This window comes from Canis lupus, chromosome 10, assembly GCF_048164855.1.
Source record: "Canis lupus baileyi chromosome 10, mCanLup2.hap1, whole genome shotgun sequence".
Classification (NCBI taxonomy): domain Eukaryota; kingdom Metazoa; phylum Chordata; class Mammalia; order Carnivora; family Canidae; genus Canis; species Canis lupus.
The window spans coordinates 54,836,151-54,860,244 of NC_132847.1; the positions used below are offsets into that span (position 1 = coordinate 54,836,151).

Consider the following 24,094-nt stretch of genomic DNA (forward strand, 5'->3'; position numbering starts at 1 on the left):
GTGAGCCATTCCTCAATTTCTCAAACACTCTGTACCAGTAACTATCTGTCCTCAGCCCAGGTGCCTGGGTAGTTCTTTAACATGTAGCCTGTGTGAACAATAACTGGGGATTTTTAAATGTTTTGTTTTTTAGAAATGGAACCTTCTGGGACCCCTGGGTGGCGCAGCAGTTTAGCGCCTGCCTTTGGCCCAGGGCACGATCCTGGGGACCCGGGATCGAGTCTCACGTCGGGCTCCCGGTGCTTGGAGCCTGCTTCTCCCTCTGCCTGTATCTCTGCCTCTCTCTCTCTCTCTCTCTCTGACTACCATAAATAAAAATTAAAAAAAAAAAAAAGAAATGGAACCTTCTTTATGATAGGTAAACCTATTGCTTCACTTTCAGACATTTGACTTTCAAAACAGGGAGCTGCTTAAAAGATAAGGGAGGCATTGGTTGTGTTAGACTTGTAGTTGGCAGCACTGAAAGCGTAACTAATATGCCGATTAATCTGTTATTGAACATAACTCCCCCGTGTATCTACTTGTAATGAGTAGTGTGCAGTAGCTATGGCAAAAGTCATAAAAAGGATGCCTTTTTGCTTAGGGATAAAGAGGGGTTAGAGTTATAAAACTCTTAGGCAGTTTTAGAGGACTCCATCTAAAACTGTCCAGGTATTGTTTACAATGCCTGGATTGTGCCATACCGTTGTTGATAAACAAGAGGCAACATGTTTCTGAGCCATTGTCTGTAATCAGTTTATGGCATCTCTTTCAAAAGGGTAGGACTGTCGTACTGGAGAGAGATTGTGACTCATGGTGTTTACCCACTCCCAAGTACTTTCTCTAAGAAACTTTCTGTCCTTCTTTCCAACTCATCCTGTTTGGATTAAAAGCCACATTCTGTGATAATTTATCACAGTATTATATACTTCTTCCACTAGATTGATAGGTCCATTATATAAATTTCAAAGCATACCCGATGATTGTGGCCATCTAAAATATTAACTGATGAAATGTATTAATAAAAACAGTTTTTGGGACACCTGAGTGGCTCAGTGGTTGAGCGCCTGCCTTTGACTTGGGTCATGATTCCAGGGTCCTGGGATCAAATCTCACATCAGGCTCCTCATGGGGAGCCTGCTTCTCCATCTACATATTTCTCTGTCTCTTTCTGTGTCTCTCATGAATAAAAAAATCTTCAAACAAACAAACAGTTTTTATTTACACCTTTTTGGTAGTAGTCCCCTTTGGATCATGTGCCTTGTGAGGAGATACATACATGTATTAAATATTATTCAATATTATTAAACTTTAACACTCTAGTAGGGTAAAGAGTTACTTAGTCTTATGAGTACATACTTAGAAACTTTGAGTTATACGTGGTGGATTGAACAGATATATTTATATCCACTGCTTCCTAAAACCTCACTAAAATAATAATAAAGAGCTAAAAAGATAAAAAATTCACAAAGATGATGAGAATAAAAGAGGAGACAAAAAGTAACGTCAATAACATTGGGGGAGTTATAAAATAGATAAATGGCATCTGACATAGCGTTTTAGAGAAAGCTGAGAGCTAAGTGCCTGCAAGGGGGAAAAGAAAATAAGTGATTAGATCCCTAGGCTTAGGAACCAGAAATACTAGGAACCTCTGAAGTTAGGGAAGTAAGTAGGGTAGAAAACAGGAGGATCAGTTGAAAGTCTGTATTAGAAGCAATTGGACTCAAGGTCCCTTTCTCTACCTTATGCTGCATGACTGCCATCTCTTCCTTACCCTAGCAGAAGATGGGAAACATTGAACAAGAAGCACTTGTGCACCATATACAGCTCAGGGGTAGGGGTGATGAGCCATTCTGAAATGGATACGTGGACACATGTGGTCTTCATACTCAGTAGTGAACCACTTAACCACCTTCCCTATTCAACTCTTAGAATGCTAGACCCAGGATTTTATCCTGTTTGCAGTGGGGGTGGGGAAAATATTGGAAGATTCAGTTCTGGGGAAGAGCCAAGAGAGAGGACCTACTATACCAGTGATTGGGAGTTAAGATTTCTGTCTGTTTACCATAGAGAGAAGCCCTGAAGGTGATAAGCAGCCTCAAACTATGCATAGAGCCTTTAGTTAGCTGTGCTTTGTAATTCTTTACCTTTAAATAGAGACAGGCAGCCAAAGATTACCAGACATTTGAGGAAAGCCTCTAAAATGAAAATCAGAGATCAAAACAAATGGCAGGGGTGGTGAGGCGGGGAGAAGGAAGAAAAGCAAATATACTCAGAAATAAAAGATAATGCAGGGAGTGGAAGAAAATGCCTAGAAATGATAATATTCTCAGAGGTAAGAGAAGCTATTTCTTTTTTGAAATAAGAATAAAATGACTAAAAAGGAACATTTCAAGAGATAGCACTTGAAAATTTAAGATATGACCACAGAAATGAAAAGCTTAGTAGAAATGATTGAGAATAAAATTAAAGGAAAATCTTTCAAAAGTAGAATCTAAAGACAGAGATGCACAAATAGAACAGAATGGGTAAGAAAGGTCCAACATACAAATAATAGAAGTTGCAGGAAGATACAACAGAAGAAAGGAGGGAAGGGAAGAAAGCATCAAAGAAATAATACAAGAAGAAAAAATATTCCAGAACGGATGGTTTCTAAGTTAGTAGAACTGAGTTTTTAAGAATGAAGGGGCTTAGCCAGGGTTTGGAGATATGAATGAAAATAGATCCACAGAAAATTTCAGAAAACCAGGGGAAAGAGAATATCCAAAAAGTTTCCAGAGACTAAAAAAGCACCCAAAAGATCATAAAGAAAGGCTTGGAGTCAGAAAGACTGGATTTTTCAGTAGCTGTACTAGAAGTGAGAAGACCTGGGACACCTGGGTGGCTCAGCAGTTGAGCGGTTCCCTTTGACTCAGGGTGTGATCCTGGAGTACCAGGATTGAGTAGGGCTCAATCCTCTGTGGGGAGCCTACTTCCTCCCTCTGCCTATGTCTCTGCTTCTCTCTCTGTCTCTCATGAATAAATAAATAAAATCTTAAAAAAAAAAAAAAAGAAAAGAAATGAGAAGACCATGGAATAATATTTTCAGAACTATGAAAATTATTATCATCCTAGAATTCTGTACTCAGCCAAACTAGAATCAAGTGTGAGGATGGAATGCAGTCATTTATCAGATGTGCAGGATCACGCAAATTTACCTCCCATTCATCCACCTCAGAAAGTTACTGGAGGAGCTATTCCACCAAAAGAAGAAAGAGGAATATTTGGAATCAGGGAAACTAGGGACACTTTGTAGATTAGAGATGAAGGGCATCCCTAGACTGATAGTTGAGTTGCAGGTTGAAAAAGAAGCCAGTCCAGAGTGGAGCAAGGAATGCAGACATGGAATATCTTCAAAAGGGCAATGGAAGAGGGAACAGATTAGCTGGTGTGTATGGACATGCTGAGAAGGTAAAGAGTGCTGGAGAGTGTGGAGTTGAATTAGTAAGATAAGTAACTGCCTCTTTTTTATGTTTAATTTTGGGAAAAACCAAGATACAAAGGAAAGAAATGCAAGGGTAGCACCCTGCATAGTTTAGCTGCAGTTCTGTACTGGTAAGATATTAGAATATTTATCTACTCATTGATAAAGAACTCCTACTCTGAGTGCCCTCCCTGTTATCTCTTACCTCCCTTAGGTCTCCTGGGCACCTCCTTAGGACCCAGTGATTAAAAGGTTAATAATTGTCATGGCAAAGGTGCCTCACCTCTCAGTTCAGGGTACCCTACTCCCCCTCTGTTCAGGGTACCAATTAAGTATTTGAACATTCCCCCTACTCAGTAGTGAATACTATTTATATAATCATAATAGTGTAAATATTGATTTAACTAAAAATTGCGATAAAATTATAGTAGGAGGATGCAAGGAGGAAGAATGTATAGGGCAGGAAGGAGTTGTAGTAGAACTAAATCCATATTTTTGATACTAGGAAATTCACAGATAATATGTGAAGCTGAAAAAAAATTTAAAGCTATATAAACAACATAGAAACAGTAGAAATACTAAAAGTATTTAAAGGTGGTTCCCTCTGAGGAACAGAAACTCTGTGTGTGTGTGTGTGTGTGTGTGTGTGTGTGTGTGTGTGAGAGAGAGAGAGAGAGAGAGAGAGAGAGAGAGAGATGGTATAAGAGATTGCAATTTCTTTGAATGGAAAAAAAAATTAAAATAAAACATTATTTCGAAAAACAACTTTAGTCTTCTAAATAAATTGATTTTATTTTTTTTTCCAGTGGCAGTATGATCACCTCACTGCTACCTATCTTCTGCTTCTAGCCAAGAAGGCTCGGGGAAAACCAGTTCGCTTAAGGCTTCCTTCTTTTTCCTGTGGACTAGCCAGTGCTACCCCATTCACAAACATCAAGGTAAATGTCAGACCTTTTGTGTGAACACTCGCTGCTTTTTTTTTTTTTTTTTTTTTAAGGGGGGAATAGGGAGAGGGAGAATCTTTTAAAAAATTTATTATATACAACTCTAAAAATAAGAGTTTTTACATGGCATTGAACTAATCCTCTCCTCCCCTCTGTTTTTCACAAAAGTAATTTCTGATTGTTGTAGAAAAATTTTAAGCCACAGATAAGCTAAAGGAAATAGAACTTATCCATGAACCTACCTCCTGTAGGTTTAATTTGACTGTATCTTTCCGGTCCTTTTTAGTATGTTTATTTATGTAATTTATGTATATACAAGTGCTTTTATTTTTTATTTTTTTTTTAAATTTATTTATGATAGTCACACACAGAGAGAGAGAGAGAGAGGCAGAGACATAGGCAGAGGGAGAAGCAGGCTCCATGCACCGGGAGCCTGACGTGGGATTCGATCTCGGGTCTCTAGGATCGTGCTCTGGGCCAAAGGGCAGGCGCTAAACCGCTGCGCCACCCAGGGATCCCTACAAGTGCTTTTAAAAGATACCATATTACTGCATCATGGATAAAAATTTTAAAAATTGTTAAGATTTCTCATTTCTAATAGCTGAGTAATATTCCATTGTATACATAAACCACATCTTCTTTATCCATTCATCTTTCGTTGGACACCGAGGCTCCTTCCACAGTTTGGCTATCGTGGCCATTGCTGCTATAAACATCGGGGTGCAGGTGTCCCGGCGTTTCAACGTGGATGGAACTGGAGGGTATTATGCTGAGTGAAGTAAGCCAGTCGGAGAAGGACAAACATTATATGTTCTCATTCATTTGGGGAATATAAATAATAGTGAAAGGGAATATAAGGGAAGGGAGAAGAAATGTGTGGGAAATATCAGAAAGGGAGACAGAACGTAAAGACTGCTAACTCTGGGAAACGAACTAGGGGTGGTAGAAGGGGAGGAGGGCGGGGGGTGGGAGTGAATGGGTGACGGGCACTGGGGGTTATTCTGTATGTTAGTAAATTGAACACCAATAAAAAATAAATTAAAAAAAATAAAAATAAATAAAAAAAATTGTTAAGATTTCTGAAGGGGGATATATTATACTTTGTACCACATAAAATAATTTAATGAATATTTTGATATTCATTTGTGTTGATTGTTTAGGTTTTGTTTTGAGAAGTAATTATAGCTTATGTAACTCAAATTTCTTGTATGAATTTGTGGTGACCATATTATTTTTTTTTTATTTTTGTCTCCTTTGTCTCATTTTTCTTTGTCATGAACATTTAGAATGGTGCAAAAGCTTTACATTTTTGGAAGCACTGTATCATTCCTAAGATTAGTCTTTGTCTTCTGTCTGATTCTTTGTTATCTAAAATCCTGCCTTCCAAATCCTTTGCTGGCTGGGTATGGAACTTTGTAATATAGTAAATCTTCCCTTTGATTAATTTAGGTTGCAATTTAAGTTATTCCAGCACTAGGAAATTGTACTTTTACTATTCTCAGAGAGAGGTAATTAGTTCTTTTTACAGAATCCATTATAGCCCAAATGACTGTGTAGGTGAGGCAATTTTATTCCTTTAGGACTCAAAACTGTTAAAAAGAAAAAAAAGGCCACCTTTTTAATGATCTTGTGTTTAATCTCCCTCTGACCCCCCTGATTTGCTTTACCGCTTCATTTATTTTATTTTTCCTTAAAATTATTTATTTATTTATTTATTCATTCATTCATTCATTCATTCATTCATGAGAGACACAGAGAGAGAGAGAGGCAGAGACACAGGCAGAGGGAGAAGCAGGCTCCATGTAGGAAGCCTAATGTGGGACTCGATTCCGGGACTCCAGGATCATGCCCTGAGCCAAAGGCAGACGCTCAACCACTGAGTCACCCAGGCGTCCCTACTGCTTCATTTAGAACTCTCTTTTTGGTACTTGTCAATCATCTGCTGCAGATATAAGGGATCTTCTGTTCTTCCCAGATCCTGCCAGTCCCTTCTTCCTTCCCTAGTTGATCTTTTGACCAAACTAAGCATTAAAAGTGTCAGTAGCTGTTATGTAAAGGAATCTCTGAAGTGAGATAATGTTATTCCTGGGTTGGGTTTTCTTGTCTGTTCTTTTTTTTTTTTAAGATTTTATTTTTATTTATTAACGAGAGACACACAGAGGTAGAGACATGGGCAGAAGGAGGAGAAGCCGGTCCTGTGCAGGGACCCTGATGCGGGACTTGATCCCAGGACTCCAGGATCACACCCTGAGCCAAAGGCTGATGCTCAACCACTGAGCCACCCAGGTGTCTGTCCCTCTTGTCTGTTCTTGAAGAGTTTTATTGGATTGGTGAATACCCCATGCCCAGACAGATCTTTTACCCATGGACTTCATGAGTTGTCCTGTCACTCATCCTGCCTACATTGCTGGACCCTTTAATCTCTCAGGCTGAAATGAATACCTTTAGGTCCGGGAGGATACAAAATCATGAACTCTGTTCTTTTCTTTTCTTTTTTAAGATTTTATTTATTTTATTCATTAGAGACACAGAGAGAGAGGCAGAGACATGGGCAGAGGGAGAAGTAGGCCCCCTATGGGGATCCTGCTGCAGGACTGGATCCCAGGACCCTGGGACGATGACCTGAGCCAAGGGCAGATGCTCAACCACTGAGCCACCCAGGTGTCCCATGAACTCTGTTTCTGATCAAGGTAGTTTCAGAAAGGAATTAGATAAGTCTGTACTTATAATTAATTTTATATTAAATTATATACAATGATATATATTAATTTATAATAAACCTTATTAATAAACTTCAGCTAAATTTTTACATTTATGATACCTTAGTTAATAGGCATGAGACATTTTCCTAAGTCACTGAATTTTCTTATATCTGATTGGTCTGATCTCAATTCATCTGCTTATAACATTTATGAAGTACTCAAACGGAAACAATCTGGGAAGATGCTTACTCTTCTCTTTCAACTAATGAGCATTGACCCTGATCATGTAATTATTTGGGCATTTATGTTATTTAATCAATTTTTATGGTAGGCAGACATTTTAATGACAAAAAATGGAGCAGAAATCAAATTTTAGGTTGTTTTCTGGTTTTATGCAAATCATTGAAATGTGAAACAAGGTTCCTTTGTACTCTTCTCCCCCTTGATAAAATCCCTTTTTTTTCCGAGGTATTATTTATAAGAAAGTAGGTAATCCTGAACTATTAATTAATAGATGGTGTTTTCAGTGAAACAATAATACAGTCTGATCCAAGAAGCACAGAAGACTGTATCATCAACATATCATTAGCATTTTCAGGCCTATGCTTGCTCTGTAACAGTTAAGTTGATGCAAAACATACATAAAGATAACACTATACTGGAATAGTAGCTGATGGGTGCCAATAAGGGCCTAGAGGTGTGCTCTAGTGGCTCTAGGAAGGGAGTGATCACCATAGGTGATCCAAGCTGGATCTGTGGTCAAGTCTAGAAAAAAATGGAAAAGAAGGAACACAGTATTCAAGGCAGGGTAAATAAATTAGCAAAATCTGAGGCACCTAACTGTGCTTGATATGTCTGTTGGCAGTCACCAGACTTTAGTTAAGATGGAGAGGTCAAGTAGGGGAAAGGTGAGAGGAAGAGGAGGAGGAAGTGATCTGGGAGGGTACGGGGGATCTAGATTGTAGAGAACCTTGAAATGTCATATCAGAAGGGTTAGACTAGGTATGCTAGGGTTATAACTAGGGTTATGCTATAGGTAATGGGAACCATTGATTTTTAAACAAGATAGGATAAGTCACTGACGTGACTATAATTTAAATTTTTTAAATTTAAATTCAATTAATTAGCATATATTATTTGTTTCCGAGGTAGAGGTCAGTGATTCATCAGTCTTATGTAATACCCAGTGCTCATTATATCATATGCTGTCTCCAGTATTCATCACCCAGTTATCCCATCTCCTTCCCACCTCCCCTCCAGTGACCCTCAATTTGTTTCCTACGATTAAGTGTCTTTTCTCTCTGTCTCCCTCTCTGATTTCATCTTGTTTTATTTTTTCCTCTCTCCCCTATGATCCTGTTTTGTTTCTTAAATACCGCACACGAGTGAGATCATATAATAATTGTCTCTCTGATTGACTTATTTCACTTAGCGTAAGTAATATCCTCTAGTTCCATCCACAGTCCTTGAAAATGGCAAGATTTCTTTTCTTTTTTTTTTTTTTATGGCTGAGTAGTAGTCCTTTAATGGTGAGCTCCTTCAGTATATTATCTCTGCTTTGTTTCTGCGTCAGGGCCTTGCCCTTTGCCTTGAACATACTCTTTTAAAAATTGAATCATGATGGTGTTGTCTCTAAACTCTTCTGATTTTCAATAGTCAAAGAATCTGAGTCTAGAAGATATGACAACAAGTGATGAAAACTGTGTGGCTGGATTGATAGACTATGACTGGTGTGGAGACAGTTCATCAACAGGTGTGGCCACTCCACAAACACCACAGGTTGGTTATTTGTATTACTATTTAAAGCAGTATATGTTATCTTAATTATAAAAACATCCAGACTCTAATGTGATATGTATAGTAGTAGTTCTGTGTAATATGCAGTATTGTGTATGTGCTTGTGAATTTAATGAATTCCTAAATCATTGAAAACATTAATGAGAAATTGTTGGAATATAAACGGAAGGGAAGCCAGTTATTTCCAAGTTGAAGAAAGCCAAGATTCCATTTTGGAGCATTTTCCTGCTCCTCTTTTTGCTTTTCTTGTCTTTTTACTCCCCTCTCCTGCCCTCCCCTTCCTTCTTCTCCTCTCCCCTCTCCTGCCCTACCCTCTCCAAAAATAAGATATAGCTTACATATAGTTAATGATTCACCATTTTAATGTATGATTCTGTGTGTTTTGACAAATGCATACCATGTAACCTTCATCAAAATTAAGAACAGTTCTGTTGCACCCTCAAATTCCCTCATGCGTCTTTGTGGTCAACTCCATATTCCTCCCAACTCAGAGAAGCAACTGATTTGTTTTTTTCTCCTTCTGATGATTGTTTTTTTTAAATCTTACTTGGTGTTTGTTGAACTTAGTGGATGTACAGTGAATGTTACTCCTCTGCTCTCTCTGAGGGGGCCACAAGGAGTGTACTCCTTCCTACAGTAGTGAAATGCAGGAGCAGGTATGCATGTTTCTGCTCAGAGAATCACACTAGAGACTTAGAATCCGGAGTTTTTACTGGGGGCTGGTTACACAGGCTCTCTTTGTCGGTATAATCAGTCATAATTACAGAAATTCTAGATTGCTAGAAGGAAAGCTGCTGTTCATCATTAATCACACTGCTTGTAGTCTATACAGCCTAGTACAGCAAGGTTTGGTGCCCCAGCTGTGCAAACAGACTTATCCCAACAGTGTTTGGAACTTTCTAAAACCTGAGTTCCCAGCTTCCAGCCGGGACCTACTATGCTAACTCTGGTGCACAGCAAGGCCTGTTACATATGTGTAAGAGTCCTATTGTGTGTATACTTAGGAGTGGAATGAGTATCTTCAACTTTACCAGCCAATTTTTCCCCCAAAGTGGTTGTATTAATTTTACTTCAACCAGCAGTAGAAGAGTGTTCCCATTGTTCCACATATTTATTAATATTGATATTTTTAGCTATTTAATATTTAAATAGTTTCTAATCTAGTGAGTATAAAGTTATATCTCCACTGTTGAAAAGTCAACTCTTTCACCACCATGTCTTCAGTGATTCTTCAATCATATATCAAGTTGTTGTAGGAGTTGTGTCTGTTTCTGGGCTATATTTTGTTTTATTGGTTTATTTTCACCAATACTATACTTCTTAATTACTTAAATTTTATAATTGTTCTTCTGTTGGTTGGCCAATTTCCTCCCATCTTATTCTTCTTTAGGAATGTTTTGGCTATTATTCTTGCCCCTTTGCATTTTCATACACATGTTAGAATCATTCTGACAAATTTCATGGACACTGAAAAATTGAAATTACATTGAATTTAAGATTCAACCTGGAAAAAAAAAAAGATTCAACTTGGTAGAAATTGAAATCTGGACCCTCAGATCCCACTACCCTTAAACAGTAAATCTCTTCATTTATTAGGTTTTAGGTAGTTGCTTTCAATAAAGTCTTATACATTTTCCCAAAAAAGGCTTGTATTTTTTATTAGATTTATTCCTAAGTACTCTTATTTTTTTATTGCTATTGGAAATGGTAGGTTTTTTAAAATCACATTTTCTGCTACTGGTGTATAGATATAAAATTGATTTTTGTTTATTGATCTTATATTCAACTTTCCTAAACTCTTAAGTTCTTATGTTGTTTGCTTATTCGTTTGTTTGAGAGTGAGTGTGTTAGTGTGGGGTGGAGGATGGTGGGGTTGGGGTGGGGGTTGGGGAAAGGGCAGAAGGAGAGGGAGAGAATCTTAAGCAGACTCCATGCTGAGCAGGGAACCTGATGCAGGGCTTGATTTCACAACCCTGAGATCACAACCTGAGCCAAAACGAAGAGTCAGGGCACCTGGGTGGCTCAGTGGGTTGAACATCTGCCTTTGGATCAGGTCATGATTCCACGATCCTGGGATCAAGCCCCACATTGGGCTCCCTGCTCAGTAGGGAGTCTGCTTTTCCCTTTTCTCTCTCTCTCTCTCTCTCTCTCTCTCTCTGCGGCTCCCCCGCCCCCCCCCCGCTCCTGTTTTTTCTCTCTCTCTCAAATAAATAAATAAAATCTTCAAAAACAACAACAGTCAGAGGTTTAACCAGCTGAGCCACCCAGACTCCCGTCTGTATATTTTTTGAGTGTTCTATATAGAAAAGTATATCATCTATGGATGACAGTTTTTTTTCTTCCTTTCTAATTCTCATGCCTTTAATATTCTCTCTTTTATTACTATATTCAGTAGACCTAGCAATATAGCAGACACTCTGTGTTCTTCCCAACTGTAAAAAAAAAAAAAAAAAAAAAATGCTGCTTTTATCATTAAATATGTTTGTTTTCTCTCTCTCCCTCTTATACCTTCTTCCCCTCCACACTCTTTTTTTTCCCTCTCCCCCTCTTTGTCATTCTTCTGCTCTCCCCACTGCACCTCCCCATCTCTTATTTTTCAGATTAAGACATGTTTTTCATTTAGTCCTGGTTTGCTAAGATTTGTTTAAAAATCACAAATCTCTGTTGCAGAAAACAGATTGATTAAGATTTACCTATTGAAATAATCATCTATTTTTGTTCCTTTCATTAGTTAAGGTAGTTTGTTGTATATCAACAATTTTGATGTTAAACCAGTCTTGTATTCTTTACGTAAGCCCAGTTAACTATTTTTTTTTAATACATTGTTTGGTTTTGTTTGCTAACATTTTGTTCAGAATTTTTGCTTCTATGTTCTTAAATGAAATTGGCCTATAATTTTCTTTCTCTTATACCTTTTTTTCTTTTGAAAAATTTAATTTTGTTATTACAGAAGTAATACATAGGTATATTCATCTTATAAAACATTCAAACAATATAGAACAATGTCGAATAATGAAAGACTTTCCTCTCCTTGTATTCCATTCCATTTTGTATTAATCTTATCTGATTTTGGTATTGTGATTATATTAGACTTCTAAAATGAATTGGGATGTGTTCCTTTTTTATTCTTTGGAATTTTTTTAAAAAAGATTTTATTTATTTATGAGAGAGAGAGAGAGAGCAAGTGAGAGAGTGCATGAGTAGGTGGAGGGTCAGAGGGAGAGGGAGAAGCAGACTCCCACTGAGCAGGGAGCCCAAAGTAGGGCTCGATCCCAGGACCCCAGGGATCATGACCTGAGCCAAAGGAAAACACTTACCTGACTGAGCCACCCAGGTGGTCTCCTCCTGGAATGTTTTTTTAAGAGCTAGGGATTATATTTTCCTTGAATGCAGGGGGGGCCATGCAGGTAGTATGAATTTGGTACTCAAACCTATGTGAAATTACAAATTATTATTATGATTATTTTTTGAAATTACAAATTATTAAAGGAGATTTTTGCTTCTCTAGAGCCAAGGCCAGGCCAGACACATTTCACGCCAACTCCTTTCCAGGACAGATTTATATTTAATTCACCCTTTCATTTTAGCTGTAGCCCAATCTGGCTTTTTTTGAGAGGTTTGGTTGTAACTTACCACCTTGCATACTCTAAGGTTTCCATGGCTGTTATATATAGCCCATGCTGTTAGTTATCCAAGATAGAGTAGATAGGTGCCCTTGGAGCTAGGACAGTTTTGGCCTTCATTATGTCTCTGGATTCATGCTCCTCTTTTTAGTTTAGCCTCTGAGGATTTTCCTTATTTTTTTGCAAGCTCAACCATAAATTCAAAAGGATTAAATATTTAGTATCCAACTTTTCCATTAGAGTATTTTAACACGGTTTTTCTGCTCTAATCATTGACTAAACTTTGATTTTTTGGTACATACTAGAGACAAACCATGGCAATCTAGGCATGGGAAATAGTTCTTAGGGATTTATTTGTGGCCATTCTCAGTATTGCCTGAGATCTGGTTATATTTGATTTAACATTTAGCCTGAAACATGTTGAAATGATATGTCAATAGAACAGACTAAAGTAATCTACATGTACTAAAGAGAACTGAATATACATTTTCAAACTCCCTGGTATTGCCAATAATATCCTTTTGAGAGTATTTCATTTTAATAAAAATGATGCAAGGTAATTTGCAAATGATTAAGGCACGTTGTAGAGAAATTGACATTTTTTCTTTGTCAGTGTGCTTTATCCAGTAACTTTTTTTTTTTTTCCCAGTTTGCCAAGCATTGGACAGAATCAAATGGTCTGGAATCTAAATCATTAACTCCAGTATTATGCAGAGCATCTGCTGATAAATTAAAGAACAAAGAGAATGTATATATGCCTAAGTCTGCTGTAAAGGATGATGACTGCTTTGTATTTCCTGAGCCAAAGACTCCAGTTAATAAGAGCCAGTATAAGAGAGAAATACTCTGTACACCAAATCATTACACTACACCCTCAAAAGGTATTTGCTATATGGACTAATCAGTGGCAACATACTTCAAATTCCGTTCTTCTTACCATCTAAATAAACTTAGAGCAGGTCAGAAATGACTAGCATTGCTCTAAGGAATTTCTGCTTCTTTATCATGTTAATTGCATTGATTGAAATGAAAGCATATTAGTCAACTTCTAATTTTTCTTAAGTGAATTTTTTCTTTTTTTCACATATATAGAATTGAATCATAGCATCATAGAATATCAAAACCAAGAGGCAAGTTAGAGCTCATTTCATCCACCTGCCTTTTTCACAGCTGAAGAACCTGAACCTCAGAAGAATGATTTGCCCAAGGTCATATATCCAGGGTTAGACTTGCTTTCTCCTTTGCCTCTACTTATCATGGCTAAAGCTGAAGTCTCTGCTGAGCCCTTCTTACTCGTCTAGCTCTCCAGTTCTGGGATCTGATCCTGCTCTTGCCCATATTCCAGCGGACAGGAGAGACCTGTGATGTCCTTCTAGATATCTAGATCTGTGTCCGGATGTTACAACTTTCTCATTACCTTTGGTTTCCTGGTCAGCTCAGTCATCACCAGTTATATAAGCTGTTTCCTTTATGACACCTCACTGTTTTCTTCCTGGCCTTATTTGGGCATGTTCTGTTTTGTCATTGTGCCTCTTAAGACAGTGCTTAGAACTGAACCCAGTTTTCTAGTACCAAGTCTCCTCTAGTACCAAGTCTCAAGGATGAGACGGTAAGTGTCACAAGAGTAGAGATTGTCTGCTGTGTTTATGGCAGCATAGTGTAGTCTAGGAGGAGCCGTGTTTATTGTCTGGTGCATAGTAGATTCCCATTGCCTTGTGTGTGGTGGGACTATACCTGTTGAATGAAGGAATACAAAAAATTAGAGAGAGCCTGAGGGGTATGTATGTATGTATGTATTTATTTTTAAAGATTTTATTTATTGATTCATGATAGACATAGAGAGAGAGAGAGAGAGAGAGGCAGAGACACAGGCAGAGGGGGAAGCAGGCTCCATGCTGGGAGCCCAACGCAGGACTCGATCCCGGGACTCCAGGATTGTGCCCTGGGCTAAAGGCAGGTGCTAAACCACTGAGCCACCAGGGATCCCCCTGAGGGGTTTTATTTACTGTAATATAGTCTGTCACATTAAAATGACCCCTAAACTTTTGGCCGTATTTCCAGCAATTGTGACCTTCTCTTGATTTTGAGAGAGAGAGAAAGTGCAAGTGGGAGGAGCAGACAGAGAGGGAGAGAGAGAATCTCAAGCAGGCTCCATACTCAGCACAGAGCCCAACATGAAGCTTGATCTCATGACCCTGAGATCAATGACCTGAGCCAAAATCTAGAGTCAGAGACTTAATTGTCTGAGCCACCCAGGAGTCCCTAACCTACTTGTTTTATATTAAGAGCCTCATGAACCCAAATTCTGAGACTGCCATGTGAACTGCTGTTAAATCACATCCTTCCCTTGTGCTTTCAGTTTACTAATGTGGCTGATAGCCAGTTCCAGAGCTCTATTTCTTTCTTTCTTTTTTTTTTTTTTTTTAAGATTTCATTTGTTCATTCATGAGAGACACACAGAGAGAGAGAGAGAGAGAGAGGCAGAGATACAGGCAGAGGGAGAAGCGGGCTCCATGCAGGGAGCCTGACGTGGGAATCCATCCCGGGACTCCAGGATCACGCCCTGGGCTGAAGGCAGGCGCCAAACCGCTGAGCCACCCAGGGATCCCCCAGAGCTCTATTTCTTATAAAGAAAGTATGAAAAACTTTGCCAGAATATTTATTGGGAGTTCTATTATTATGTTAATGGCCTTCTCATTCATCAGCTCAGACAACGCTTTCCCCAGAATTGTGAGGCTAGTTTGCTGTGATAAGCATTTGTGGCTGCCTGGTGTTGTTATGAGGTTTCAGTGAGATAACCTTGGATATAGTGGGACCTTAGTAGTAGCTGCTATTGCGTTTTTTTTCTAATGAGGGGTGTTCCTCTTCTGTTATTTGTTAATAGAGCTACAACATCCTTTGTGAGTCAGGGAGTTGGGTAGTAAGATAAGATGGACTTTAGCTATTGAGGCCTTTTTTTTAAGCCTTTGAATGTTTATAATCCCTTCTGTTACTCTGTGTGTGTGTATGCTTTAACTTAAATTTTTTTTTAAGATTTATTCATTTATTTTTTAGAGAGAGTATTTGTATGTGTGTGCATGTACATGCGTTTATGCAGTGGGAAGAAGGGCAGAGGGAGAGATAATCCTCCAGCAGACTGTTCTCTGAGCCTGGAGCCCGACATGTGACTCAGTCCCAGAACCCCGAGATTGTGACTTGCTGAAATCAAGTCAGCTGCTCAGCCGACTGAGCTGCCCAAGTGCCCCTGTGTTTTTTTAACTTTTTATGTAGTTCTGAAGGTTTTGACATTTGGATAGTTTGGAATTTAGTCTTAAAGTGTCATCAGTTTGCATGTCTTATCCCTGTGACAAAAATTGTGTTGGTCAAAAGGAATTATTGGCTATTTTTCTTTAATCACAAGAGCCATCCACGGAAGCTAATAGCTGAAGCTCCGACTGATAGTTTTCATTAGCGCTTTGCATTTGACTTTTACTCTGAGTCATTTTTGACATTAGCATTAATCACTTTTCTGAACCTTGTACAATCCAGTCATTGACAGTTTATCAAAGATTAACTATGTATAGTAGTAGATACTCTTTGTATACCAAGATGAAAACTATTTTCAGAGATACCCTTTCAGTGATCTTTTCTTGTTCTTGTGGAACCAGTGAAAATAGTACTGAATAGTCATAAAGAAAAACAAAAGGCTTTTAAAAAACTTGATATCATATACTTATAAAGTATTATTATTTCTAAAGGGTATGTAACTTTTAGATCATAAACAGAAAGTTAGCTAATCATTGGTAACCAGATTTGTTATTGTGAATTTGTCAGAAACTGGATACAGATACCCTACTAGAATCAAGCACAAAATTCTAGAATAGGGAATATAAAAATAGCCAAAGCTGTTTAATAACTTTTGTCAAGCCTTCACAGGGACTGTTTTCTTTGCCTAACAGGAGTTGAGTAGGATTAGGAATTGAATTAACACTTCTCAATACTATTTCACTTAGAAGGATAAATTGGATTCTTGTATAAGTACAGGTTGATTTTTATTTATAGAAAGTATCAGGGCACCTGGGTGGCTCAGTGGTTGAGCATCTGCCTTTGACTCGGGTTATGATCCTGGGGTACTAGGATTGAGTCCTGCATTAGGCTCCCTGCAGGGAGTCTGCTTCTCCCTCTGCCTATGTCTCTGCCTCTTTCTCTGTGTCTCTCATGAATAAATAAATAAAATCTTTTTTTTTTAATTTATTTTTTATTGGTGTTCAATTTACTAACATACAGAATAACCCCCAGTGCCCATCACCCATTCACTCCCACCCCCCGCCCTCCTCCCCTTCTACCACCCCTAGTTCGTTTCCCAGAGTTAGCAGTCTTTACGTTCTGTCTCCCTTTCTGATATTTCCCACACATTTCTTCTCCCTAAAATCTTTTCTTTTTAAAAAAAAGGAGAATCAGGGATCCCTGGGTGGCGCAGCGGTTTAGCGCCTGCCTTTGGCCCAGGGCGCGATCCTGGAGACCTGGGATCAAATCCCACATTGGGCTCCCGGTGCATGGAGCCTGCTTCTCCCTCTGCCTGTGTCTCTGCCTCTTTCTCTCTCTCTCTGTGACTATCATAAATAAATAAATAAAAATTAAAAAAAAAAAAGGAGAATCAGTAGTCATAAAATCTGTATTAATGTGATCTATTTAAATTTGTCATATAATATTTAAAATAGGAATTTAAGCATGGCCTTCATTTCGCAATGAAGGAAAAGAGGAGCCACACATGCAAAGCAAAATGATTTTGTTTTTTATTATAAATCACATGAAACATTTCTTTAAATAATTAGAACCTTAACAGCACTGGCCAAGTGATTACAATATTTCTGAATCAATGAATAAGTGTTGTATGTGTTATTGATAGAAGTTTTGAAACCATAATATGTCACCTGCATATGGTTTGTGTTTCTTGTTTTTCTAATAGCTAGAAACCAGTGCCTGAAAGAAACCCCAATTAAAATGCCAATAAATTCAGCAGGGACAGAGAAGTTAATGACAGGTGTCATTAGCCCTGAGAGGAGGTAAGTATTCTGTTTTTTATTCTTTGATCCTCAGTATATGTAACCAGATTTCCTTTTTTCATGTATGATAAACCTGATTAAAGTAACAAACCATTGTATAAATGTAGGAATGTTTAGCAGAATGACGATGGTCTATGGCCACTCCTGGAGCTGTTGCTGCTGCCTTCCTTGTGGGATAGAATTCTGAAACTCATCAGGAGTAGGACTGGCAGGCACCTTGACATACAGCAGGCTTGGAAACAGTGGCCCTGGGCCCAGACACATAATACCATTTTTGAGGCTCATCTTTTCCCATGCTTCTGCCAGTAGAATATAGACATCCACTCACAGATAGCAGTTGCCCAAATAGTAAAGATACCAATGAAAGTTTCAAAGAAAACTCATTCCTTTTATATGGACAGTTCTATAGCATTGGTGACCCTTCCTTGTCTTTTACAGCTATTTTTAAAAGCAGGATCCATTTTGAGGACAATTGAGGAAATTAGACTGTGAACTAGATATTAAACAGTACTATGGCATCATTATTAAATTTCTTGATGTTGTGTTGGTATTTTGGTTATGTAGAAAATGTCCTTATTCACTGGTTATGTGTCCTTATTCATTGGTTTCAGGGTGAAGTTTAATATGTCTTCAGGCAGGTATTTTCAGATAGTTCAGGAAAGATGTATATATATTTAATATATTTACTTATCTATATAAGTAGAGAAAGAAAATGTGATAAAATGTGATAAAATATTAACAGCTGTTGAATCTAAGAGGATATGTGGATGTTTGGTGTGCTACTCACTCAGCTTTTCTGTATATTGACTTTTAATAAAAGGCTAGGGGCAAAATAGTTTTGCCAAGTGACAGTTGGCCCAGAGGTGGAGTGATGGCTTCATTCCAGTGGGAAATGGCTTTAGTGCTCCCTAAGGAATGAGGTGGTCTGGCCTTGGTATACTCGAGTGTCCTGTGAAAGTTCCAACTGGCAGGAGGTCCTTCTTTACTCATGGGTTTAAAAAAATTTTTTTTTTTTTTTAAGATGTCGCTCAGTGGAACTAGATCTCAACCAAGCACATGTAGAGGACACTCCAAAAAGAAAAGGAACCAAAGTGTTTGGGAGCCTTGAAAGGGGGTTGGATAAGGTTATCACTGTGCTTACCAGGAGCAAAAAGAAGGGCTCTGCCAAAGATGGGCCAAGAAGACTAAAGGTAAGTGAACTTGAATTCTGCAATATGGATTTCTGAAGCTGACTGCTAACTGGACTTTTTTTTTTTTTTTTATAAAAGAAGTACTAAATTGAATGAATTGATAATTTTTTATTTCATGCGTTTTAATGCAGTGGGCTTTGAGGATGCAGAGGTAAATTCCTTTCAAGGAGCAAATAACTATAATGCAAATACTTAGGTATAGCGATTAATCACAAAGGCAACATGGAGTTGGGGAAACATGGGGCAGATATTAGCTTAATTCTTATATCTCTGGCCTATAGAAGAGTCCCTGACATGTGGGTACCTTTGTAGGCCCTCACAAATATTTGAATGCATGGGAAGTGAATTGGAACTTTGAGTGTGATGTATGTGAAGAAAATAGTGAGCAATAGACTAGGAAAGTAGGCTGGCAGGTCTTCACAGGCCTAACAGGTTTGGACCTCGTTTGATAGTCCTATTATGCTTTAAAAGCCTTAATATGTCAGTGGTATGGACAGTATTTTCAAGGAAAGGAAAAAGAGGTTTTAAAGGAAAGGAAAAAGAGGTTATTAGTGGGTCTCAAGTCCTTCTTACTCTCTGAAATTCTCTCTGCATTTCTTCAAACATCTAATGAATGACATTTTTGTTCGGGGGAAGTAAAAGATAAAGGTATGAATAAGATACAGCTTGTGTCACCGAGGATCTGGTGGAGTGGCCATGAAGACGGCAGAGTTGTTGCTCTGTGCTGTATAAAAACATGTTCCAAGAGGTGTGGGGCACGAAGGAAGGCAGAGCAGATGGCACTGTTCCCTGTGGTTTGGGGAATGAGTCTGGTTAGTTTTTGCACTGAGACTCTCATTTGGAGCAAACCTGGGCAGGTTTGGGGAAGGAAATTGGTGAACTGTTGGGCAGGAGTGTGGTTCGGGGGGGATGTTCATTTATGTCCTGTTTTAAAGTAGAAGAAGGGTATCCTGGGTGGCTCAGCAGTTTAGTGCTGCTTTTGGCCCAGGGCGTGATCCTGGAGACCCAGAATCGAGTCCCATATCAGGCTCCCTGAATGGAGGCTGCTTCTCCCTCTGCCTGTGTCTCTGCCTCTCTCTCTCTCTCTCTCTGTGTCTGTCATGAATAAATAAATAAAATCTTTAGAAAAAAAAGAAGATAGGAGTTATTTGTACATTAATATTTGTTGCCTTGTTGAACTTGAATAACTTGAACTGAGAAGTTTGCACATGGCTATTTATTAGGTATATTTTGTCTTATTGTTCTAAGATTTCTCTAGATGGAGACAGTTATGAAATATTTCAAACCTGACATTGGGATTAAGAAAACCATAGTGTCATTTCCCTGAAAAACATTAGATAAAATTAAGGAAACATGTCCAATCATGTACATTATTGAGAAGCTAAGCAGTTACCAAATACTGATGGATAATATCCTAAAAACGTTTACCTGTATAAATTGTTTGGAATCTGAATGCATTTTCCAGTAGGAACTGCTGTGTTAGTTGGCTTTCCAGGTATTCCCTAATACTTCCAGGATATAGGTTGGGAATGAGAAGATGGTTCTAGCCTCAGCTTCATCCTATGTAGCTTGGATAAGTCATTTTATTTGTGATGGCCTCAATTTCCTTGTTTGTAAAAACTGGAGATAATTTCTACCCCAACAACTTCGCAGGCCTGGGATATGAAGAAAGCTGTCTCTGTGAGATGCACGTGAAACACTCTATTATATATTATAGAAGGTGTTCCAGTGTTTGAGTAGCATTGTTTCTATCCATGTGTTGAGCATTTTAACCCCAATGGAGCAGAACCGCAGTCCTAATTAGCATACACCTAATACTGGAAACTTGACCTAACTTTGGATCTTTAACCCTTTATAAAGCTTTAAGTTTTTGAGAACTGCATGGCTTGCTTTAGGGAATTAGTTTCATTTTTTCCTCCCTACTTCTTATATTAAAAAATTTTAAACTCACAGAAAGCATAAAAGGATGGTACAAAGAATACCTTGTTTGTTAAGCTAGCAAACCATATGTAGCTAAGCCCTCTTGTAGGAAGTGCTCTGTAAAAATCAAATTTAAATAGATAAACTAGGATTAATTATTTTACAAAAAGAATCACTAAAATTGTGATTTGGAAGTGTTCTTATTATTATCTTGACAAAGCCAATTTAGTTTGGTGAAACAGCCCTAGATGGGGACCCAGGAGACAGACAGCCCTGTCATTGCTTTTATAACATGAAGCTGTGTCCCTAAACTGTAGTCATTTAACTCACCTTCATGTTGGCATATCATCTGTACTGGCATTTTCTTTATAGTGACTCTTTAAAAAAAAAAAAAAGGATTTATAGAGGTATAATTGACATAACTAAACTATACATATTAGAAATGGATGATTAATATACTTTGGCATTATATAGACACCTGTGAAGCTATCACCACAATCAAGGTGACTAAGGTTTTAAAAACTTGGGTTTATTTTTAAAAATTTTTTTAAAGTTTTATTTATTTATTTTAGAGAGGGAGATAAAAACATGTATATGCAAGTGGGGGGAGAGGGGGAGAGAAGAGAGAGAGGGAAAAAGAAAGGAAGAGAGAGGGAGAGAGGGAGAGAATTTTCAAGCAGACTCTGCTGAGTGTGGAGCCTGACACTGGGTGTGGTCTCACAATTCTGAGGTCATGACCTGAGCCAAAATCAAGAGTTAGATGCTTGACTGACTGAGCCAACCAGGAGCCCCTTGAATTATTATTTTTTTTTTTTTGTTTTTGTTTTTGTTTTTTTTCCCTTGAATTATTTTTAAAGAAACTATAATTTATTAGTTTTTGCTAGTTGTATTTTTTTTTCTTTTTCTTTTTTTTCTTTTTCTTTTCTTTTCTTTTCTTTACTTTTTTTTTTAAAGATTTTATTTATTTATTCATGAGAGACACAGAGAGAGACACAGAGAGGCAGAGACACAGGTAGAGGGAGAAACAGGCTCCATGCAGGGGGCCTGATGTGGGACTCGATCCCAGGGTCTCCAGGATCAGGCCCTGGGCTGAAGGTGGTGCTAAACCACTGAGCCACCTGGGCTGCCCTAGTTATATTTTTTTAAATGAGATTGGAACAAATATGCAAATACTAAAATAAAAATGTAGTTGACCGTCGAACAACATGGTTTTGAACCGTGTGGGTCACTTTGAGTGTGGTGTATTTTTTCAACAAATAGGTAAAAAAAAAAAAAAAAAAAAAACCAAATAGGTTAGGAAAATTTGGGGGGATTTATGACACTTTGGAAAAACTCAAAAACTGCATAGCCTAGAAATATTAAAAAAAATTAAAAAGGTATGTCATAAATGCATAAGATAAATGTAGATATTAGTCTATTTTATCATTTACTACCATAAGATATAAACAAATATATTATAAAAAGTTAAAATTTATCAAAACCTATGCACAAAATATACTGTACATGGAGCCATTCACAGTTGAAAGAAATGTGAAGAAGCTTAAAGATGCAGTATTAGGGGATCCCTGGGTGGCGCAGCGGTTTAGTGCCTGCCTTTGGCCCAGGATGCGATCCTGGAGACCCGGGATCGAATCCCACGTCGGGCTCCCGGTGCATGGAACCTGCTTCTCCCTCTGCCTATGTCTCTGCCTCTCTCTCTCTCTCTCTCTCTCTCTCACTATCATAAATAAATAAAAAATTTAAAAAAAGATGCAGTATTAAATAACTGCATAAAATCAACTGTAATACATGCTGTACTACTGTAATAATTTCGTAGCTACCTTATGTTGCTCTTGTGGTGAGTTCGTGTTGCAAATATTTGCTTAAAAACACTGTGGGGGTGCCTGGGTGGCTCAGTGGGTTAAGTGTCCAGCTCTTGATTTCAACTCAGGTCATGATCTCGGGTCCTGAGATTGAGTCTCACATCAAGCTCCCTGTTCAGCAGGGAGTCTGCTTGTCATTCTCCCACTGGTCCTCCCCTTGCTGGTGCTCTCTCTCTCAGATAAATAAATAAAATCTTAAATATAAATAAAAAAAATAAAGTTAAATAATATCCTACTAAAACTGCTGTGTGGTGCTAATCACTTCCATGTGTGTGTTCATCTCTTCAGTAAATTGTTATCACAGTAAAAAATGATCTCTTGTGGTTCTTGCGTATTTTTCATCATGTTTAGTGCAATGACATAAACCTTGAATAACACTAGGGGACCCATATGAAGTGCTCCTAGTGATGCTGGAAGTGCTCCGAGGAAGCACAGAAAAGTCATGACATTACAAGAAAAATTTGCATTGCTTGATTATATATCATAGATTGAGGTCTGCAGCTTCAGTCACCCACCATTTCAAGATAAATGAATCCAGTATAAGGACCATTGTTTTTTTAAAAAAGGGAACTTCATGAAGCCCTTGCTGCGGCTGTACCAACAGGCACAAAAACCTTTACTTTTTGCAAAAATACTTAAAAAAAAAAATCTCATTGAAAATGCAGCTTTTATGTAGATACAGGATTAAAAGACAGAAAGGCATATCTATAAACTTTAATATAATTTGAGAAAAGATGAGGTCATATTATGACAACTTAAAGCAAAAGGAAGGTGAGGTATCTAAAGCTGGAGAATTTAATGCCAGTAAAGGATGGTTTGATAATTTTAGAAAGAGGTTTGGCTTAAAAAATGTCAAGATGACAGGAGAAGCAACTTCTATAGGGACCAAGAGGCAGTAGATACCAGTTCCCAGATGCCATTAAGAAAATCATTGAGGAAAGAGGATATCTTCCTGAACAGATTTTTAATGCAGACAAAAATACTCTATTCTTGGGGGAAAATGCCACAAAAGACATAAATTAGTAAGAAAGAAAAATCAGCACCAGCATTTAAGGTAGGGAGGGATAGGCTAGCTCTGTTTTATGCAGCGTAGTCAGGTTTATGATCAACACTGCCCTTGTTTATATAGCTGCTAACTTCCGAGTCTTGATGGGAAAAGGTGACCACTAGCTGCTTATCTTTTGGTTGTACAAGAAGGTCTGGACAATGAGAACCCTTTTTCTTTTCCTGTTTTTAAAAAAAGATTTTATTTATTTATTTGAGAGAGAGCTAGTGAGCACAATCTGGGGAAGGGACGGAGAGGGAGAAGCAGACTCCTCGCTGAGCAGGGAGCCTGATATAGGGCCTGATCCTAGGACCCTGGGATCATGACCTGAGCAGCAGGAAGACACTTAACCAGCTGAGCCACTAGGCACTCCAAACCCTTTCTCTGAATTGATTCCATCAGTGCTTTGTTCCTAGGTCAAGAAGTACCTTGCCAGTAAGGTCCTGCCTTTTAAAGTTCTTTTAATATTGGACAATGCTGCTGGGCCTCCCAGAACCCCATGAGTTCACACTGAAGGTATCAAA

The 24,094-nt window shown here is 38.2% G+C and overlaps 1 protein-coding gene across 9 annotated transcripts in view; it reads left to right on the top strand.

Moving 5' to 3' along the window:
* MELK (maternal embryonic leucine zipper kinase) overlaps nt 1–24,094 on the top strand; it is a 96,459-nt gene that overhangs the window by 66,658 nt on the left and 5,707 nt on the right. For all 9 annotated transcript variants that reach the window (XM_072841959.1, XM_072841952.1, XM_072841956.1 and 6 more), the window contains 5 exons: nt 4,249–4,380; nt 8,745–8,867; nt 13,158–13,389; nt 17,457–17,553; nt 18,575–18,743. In XM_072841959.1, coding sequence (XP_072698060.1) covers nt 4,249–4,380; nt 8,745–8,867; nt 13,158–13,389; nt 17,457–17,553; nt 18,575–18,743 — 753 coding nt within the window. The remainder of the gene's footprint in view (nt 1–4,248; nt 4,381–8,744; nt 8,868–13,157; nt 13,390–17,456; nt 17,554–18,574; nt 18,744–24,094) is intronic.